General features: G+C 52.2%; 1 protein-coding gene across 2 annotated transcripts; it reads right to left on the minus strand.

The window, feature by feature from the left end:
• Positions 1-1,155: 1,155 nt before the first annotated feature.
• On the minus strand, positions 1,156-5,513 carry ARL4C (ADP ribosylation factor like GTPase 4C). Of its 2 annotated transcripts, XR_004482347.2 has the most exons (2): positions 3,956-5,109; positions 1,156-1,418 (listed from the first exon to the last, which is right to left on the minus strand). XR_004482347.2 is itself a non-coding variant. In XM_004262565.3 (1 exon), exon 1 carries the CDS (start codon positions 4,958-4,960, stop codon positions 4,382-4,384), a length of 579 nt encoding a protein of 192 aa, XP_004262613.1. In that variant the 5' UTR covers positions 4,961-5,513; the 3' UTR covers positions 1,474-4,381. The 2 variants fall into 2 exon arrangements, 1 of the variants encoding a protein (XP_004262613.1); XM_004262565.3 differs by lacking the exon at positions 1,156-1,418 and having other exon boundaries at positions 1,474-5,513.
• Positions 5,514-5,903: the final 390 nt, after the last annotated feature.

The following is a 5,903-nucleotide window of genomic DNA, read 5'->3' on the forward strand; positions in this document are numbered from 1 at the left end:
TCAGATGTGCACATGGCCGCAGAGGAGGAAAGGGGAGAGGTTAGGTGGACAGGCTGAGAGCTGGGAGATCAAAGGGGATCAAGTTCTTACCGTTTTGATCATTTCAGGCCTTCCACCTTCTGCTTCTCGCACACAATTTGTCCTTCCTTTCTACCGTACAAATGTGACATCAAAATAGCCTATGATGTCGGTACAGAATTGTTCCAAGAGCACAGGCCCTGGAGACAAATGTAAAGGTACGAAAACAGTAACTCGAGACACCTACTGTCTATCGCAAACGCTTACAAAAGAAGAACCAAAACTTTGGGGGGAAAGTTCAAATTGGGGAAAATAAGGCAGTTGCTTAGGACTAAAATCAGCCTTCTCAGTTGTTAGGCGTCAGTGCATTTGTACTTACTTTCCTGGAAAACATAAGATGAACAATATCATCTAAGTACCAAGTATTACCTGGCTCCTTGGGGATTCCTTCCTTAAATTAAGGTTGCACCAAAAAAAAAAAAAAAAAAAAAAGAGGGTTCCAATTTTTGCTTCTTTTGATTTCTAATATTTCTACTCCTATAAGCAGTTTTTAGGTTTCGGTATTTAGAAATGGCGTCTGTGCCCTTTTGATGTAACTTGGCTCCTAAACTTTAGCTTCTGTTGCAAAGTGAACAATAAAGTCAAGCCTTGCTCGGGTGCTTTACAAGCACTTCACGTGCACTATTGTGTTTCATCCTCCCAACAACCATTATGAGCCCATTTTACAGATGGGGAAATCGAGGTCCAGGGGCTGAGGAGCTTCAGTGAACTCATGGGGCCGTGAGCATGACTCAGAATTTGAAACTGGCTTTTTGGCTCCAGAGTTAAGACCCAGCCAATCAGTGAGTTTCGTTGCTTAATGTCTGCTAAGGGCCTCCATGAGTTACACTTTGAACCAGTCAGAGGGTCTACCGATTCTGGCCCAATCACTTTTTCTTTAGAAAGTGGACCTTTTCCCGCTGGTATGTACAGAGCAGGACGGTCTCACCGTACCTACTATTTAAGAGGATTCAGGTCTTGGAGTCTCTCTGATGGGTTCGAGAGTGATGGACTCAGCCCAGATACCAAGAGAGCAGTCAAGATGCTGAGCAGCGTGGTGACTACTCTGCGCTTACAGTACCACACAGATGTTTCCAATTTTACATAATCAGATCACATATCTGAAGTGACTAACAATCACGACCTTCTTTAATAACTGAGAGGCTTGGCGCTGGCTGGGCATTAAGGCCATTTTCCTCAAGGATTTGTGAGGACCCCTGACAGGTATCATAAGGGGGACAGGCACACAGATTCCTGCATCCGAGCCTCTCAGTTAAACCAAAAAAGCAGAGATGATTCATCCAGCCCTGGACCCCATCAGACAGCAGAGACCATCTTGCGATCCATCCCTCCACTCAGGCCTAGAAACAAAGAGAGGCAACTTGAAAAACCATCCATAGACAATTTCCCCAAACGTTTGATTGTATAAATAATTTATTTCTGTTCACAGGATCATATATGCATATAAAAGGGAACGGGAACCCAAAGAGGAAGATGATCAGGACAGAGAATTACAGCAGTAGAAACGGAAACAAACCAGGAGACATAGTCCCAACACCATGACAGAGATTTTGTGAAGAGAATCGTTCGGAAACAAAACTGGCCTCCCTGTGTCTATGAGAAAACATTTCAAAAGCTCGTGTGGGGAGGCCAACTTCCTCTATATGTGGAGCCCATTCATTCTCCCAAGAGCAGGAGGCATAATAAATCAGCGGCTGCGTTGGAGGGGACTCTCCGGGTGACCGCTCCAAGGTGATTTAGCCTGTGTTTCCTCCATTTGGTCAGAGACGAAATGGGCTATTATTTCGGCAAACACTACAGAAATCAACTGAGACTCAACTATTGGTTGCTACACCACAGAGCTCTACTGCACAATTACTAACAGTTGACTGCACCCTTAAGTACTGATAATGCAAAAAACAAAGTCATTTCGCATCATTGGTAAAGTATGAGAGGATCTGAACAGTGATCTTGAACCAAAGTATTGTCAGCACGAGAAGGTTACAGTATTTGGCATCTGCAATGTCACAAAATAAATATATTATTCTCTCAATAGTGTGGAACTACCAAAATGTCAAAGTGCTTAAGAAATTGTTGCATGTGAAGAAAATAAAGAAAGATGGATTTTTTTTTTTTAATAATTCTATACAGAATCTTCAGATGATGGGACCAGCCCATTTAGAAATCAGTGACTATGCTGTCGATATGTAAACTGAAATCTTGCAGGCTTTTCAACACTGCTCAGCTATATTTTCTCTATTGAGTTTCTACAAAAAGACCAGCATTGGAGGGGTACCAAATACACAGACAAAAGAGAAAAGGAAGATGGCCTGCTAGGTTTCTTCTTTTAAAATATTTCATAGGAGAATTGGGTTTCAAGCAGGAAGCCGGGACTTCTACCTCTGGTTCTTAAATTAACTTTCTGAGTGCAGTGGAAAATAGGCATGGATTTATAACTTGAATACCTCACATGCTCACACACATGATCATACTCAATTTCTAAAGGCCTCCTTCGCAAAGAAATTTATCATAGTGGGGGGAAAAAACATAATTCCACCTGTAAACACGGATTCAAAGAGGAAATCAAAATCACACAGGAAGCGTTAAGTTTCTTGTTTGATACTGTGTTTCAGGGTAAATGACAGCTTCTGCGCACCAAGACTCAGTCCTGATTATAAAGGATTTTTAAAATTACATTATTAAAAATAGGTATTTCTTCTTCTTTCACTTTATCTGTTTCCAAAGCCTCTTTCAAGTAAACGTGAGGAGCCTGAGGACAGGTGACAATTACGTCACAGGCTTTCCTTTATCTCAAGCACTCACTGTGTCTGCATTTGCTCTGCAACCAGTTTCCACAAGAAGGAATTAGGAAGGCCCTCCTTGTGCTTTTCCCTCGCCTTTAAATCCATGTCATGAGGTCGGCTTTTGCAACAAGGTGGGCTTTTATTTGTTGGTGCATGACATCAAATACTCTAGCGAGACATTTGTAATGAAAATACTGAAACCAGATAGGCCACAATGAACCAATTAGAAATCTGAACATGTCACCACTTGCAGCGTAAAGGGATCTAAAAGGGCAAAGCAAAGTCTTTTTTTCCTAAACTGAGTTATTTCTAAGGTGAGTATTCATTCGTAGCAGATTAAAAAAAAAAAAAATGTCTGAAAACCATAACCCATCATCAGGCGGTTAGGATGACAAGAGACACCCCTTGCCAAAACCCGCCTGTCATTCAGCACACATCTGCAGCTGGTGTGCTCACACAGGCCAAACAGTAGGCTAAGAGAATTTAAGATTCCACACATATGGGGCTAGAAATGTATGCCGATTACACAGTGCAGAGGGAGGTCCCTGCATCTACACACACACCGCATCCAGCACTGATGTCGAGAGCCTTACCCTTTAAACACCTTTAACTATTCTGCAAACAGAAAATGCATCCTTGGCCACCACCTCCAACAGTTTTTTGTTTTTGTTTTGTTTTTTTCTAATTTTTTTTTTATTGGTCTCTTTGTGTGATAATGACCTACACATGGACAGAGTCCAAACCATCTGGAAGATGTCTGATTCCAGGCTGAAAAGCAGTTCTCAACATAACTGGTCTTCTGAAGCTACCACAAAGCACCAGGAAAGGGGCATTCTTCGCGGGCATTCCCCAGAGGAGGCCAGCGCAGCGCCCCGTGCCTTCCGGCTGCCCTACTGTTCCAGGCAGTCCTCTGATGGCCCAAACCAGCACCTCGTTTGGGCCCAGGGCAGGACAGATGAATCTTCACAGGGGCCTGCCCTGTGACATAAAATTGTCCAGCTTTCACAGCTCAAGGAGAGGCTGTCCCCCCCCAGCACCTCCCACTGCCACCATGCCCCCAGACGGGTACTCCCGGGGTTCTGGGAACCGCATACCTCAGGAAATTCACAGGTGCGATCCCCAGTGAGGGCAGGGAAGCCTGAACTTCTGGCCCTGATGGAGTAGGAAGAAATCGCTTTTGTCTCTGACATCTGAGCCTTCCAACCTGGGCCAGGAGGGCATACGGCGGGACCTGCACGTCCACTCCCCAGTGGGGCCCCCAACCCTTCAGCAGCTCTGGCGTTCAGACAAAAGGTCCCCTGAGCTAGGGGTGACGGCAGGTCGAGCTCAGGTTGGCAAGTCTGCCTACATACCCAGGTCGAGTCACTAGTCCTGCATTCCGCTTTAAAAAGTCGAAGCGTCGCTTTGGTTCGCTGTCTTTGTTCGCGGGCGCGGGTTCTCGATCGGCCATCCAGCCTTTCATTCATTCATTCCTGACTCGCTCGCTCGTCCCCCACCGACTCGGAACGCTGCCGCGCGCATTACCGCTTCTTCTTCTGCTTGAGGGACTTCCTGCGTTTCAGGATCATCTCATAGAGCTTGTCCATGCCCTCGGTGAGGCCCTCGCCGATGATGGCGCACGCCGGCTGGACGTGGTAGGTGGTGGCCGGGATGAGCTCGTGCAGCGCCAGCTGCTTCTCGATCTCGGCCACGGGCAGCGACTTGGGCAGGTCCTGCTTGTTGGCGATGACGAGCAGCGGCGTGCCCTGGTTCTCGGCGAACTTGGTCACCTTGTGCAGCTCCGTCTTGGCCTCCTCCAGCCGGTCCACGTCCACCGAGTCCACCACGTAGATGATGCCGTCCGTGCAGCGGCTGTAGGACTTCCACAGCGGCCGCAGCTTCTCCTGGCCGCCCACGTCCCAGAAGTGGCAGCTGATGCCCTTGGCCGTGCCGTTGCTCAGCTTGATCTTCTCCGTGTTGAAGCCGATGGTGGGCACCGTGTTCACGAACTCGTTGAACTTGAGCCGGTAGAGCACCGTGGTCTTGCCGGCCGAGTCCAAACCCAGCATGACGATGTGCAGGGACTGGAAGGCCGAGATGTTGGAAGAGATGTTGCCCATGGCTCCTCGCTGCGGCGCCGGCCACTGCGGCTGCGGCGGGAGGGCGCCGCCCCCCGAGCAGTTACGGGCCCGACGCGGCTGGGCGCACCTGGGCCCCGCCTGCCGCCCTCGGCCGCCGGCACCGGCCGAGCCTCGGCGTCCCCGGGGCGCACGGCTCGGCGCGCTCAGACGCCGCGGCCCCCGCGCCCGCGCCGGCCAGGCATCGCTTCTCTCGGCGGGCTTTTGTCTCCCGTGAAGCCGCCTCCGCTGCCGCGGCGCGAGATGCTCGCGCCCGGCGCCCTCCCCCGGCCCCGGCTCGCTCTGCGCCTTTTCGGGCCGCGCCCCCGCGCTCCCGCCGCTGCCCGGGCTCTCCGCGGCTGACGGCTTGGGGCTCCGGGTGCCAGGCCCTCGCCTCTGCCTGGGCGGTGCCGCCGCGGGGCTGCTCCCGCTCCCGGGGTGCGCCTCGGAGGCGCAGGCGGGGCGTGGGCTTTCCCGGCTGTTGCTGCCGGCGCGGCCGCCTCGCTGTCCCCGCCGTCCCCTCGCCGCCGCCGCCGCCGCCGCCGCCGCCGCCGCCAGCCTGCAGCGGCGGGAGGGCGCCCGGCTCCGCCCCTCGCGGGCCCCGCCCCGCCCCGATGGCCCCGCCCCGATGGCCCCGCCCCTCCCGCGGCCCTGGGTGGGGCGTGGACCTCCCCTCGCGGCCGGCCGCTTTCGCGCCCTTCGGAGCTTTCGAAATCGCCGCCGGCGTCCCCTCCCGCGCAGCGCCCAGACAATGGGCCCCGGAGCAGGCTCTTCCTCCTCGGCCCACTGACGCATCTTGTAAAAATAGCTCCCGGCTCCCGGAACTCCCCGCCCCCCGATCCCAGGCCAGCGGGACTGCAGCCATGGGCGGTGCAGCCGGCCTCGGGGAGCGGGTCCGGGGGTCTAGGCTCCGTGGGCTTTGGGGCGGCTCGGAGTCCAGGGCAAG

The sequence above is a fragment of the Orcinus orca genome, chromosome 7 (genome assembly GCF_937001465.1).
Source record: "Orcinus orca chromosome 7, mOrcOrc1.1, whole genome shotgun sequence".
Lineage (NCBI taxonomy): Eukaryota > Metazoa > Chordata > Mammalia > Artiodactyla > Delphinidae > Orcinus > Orcinus orca.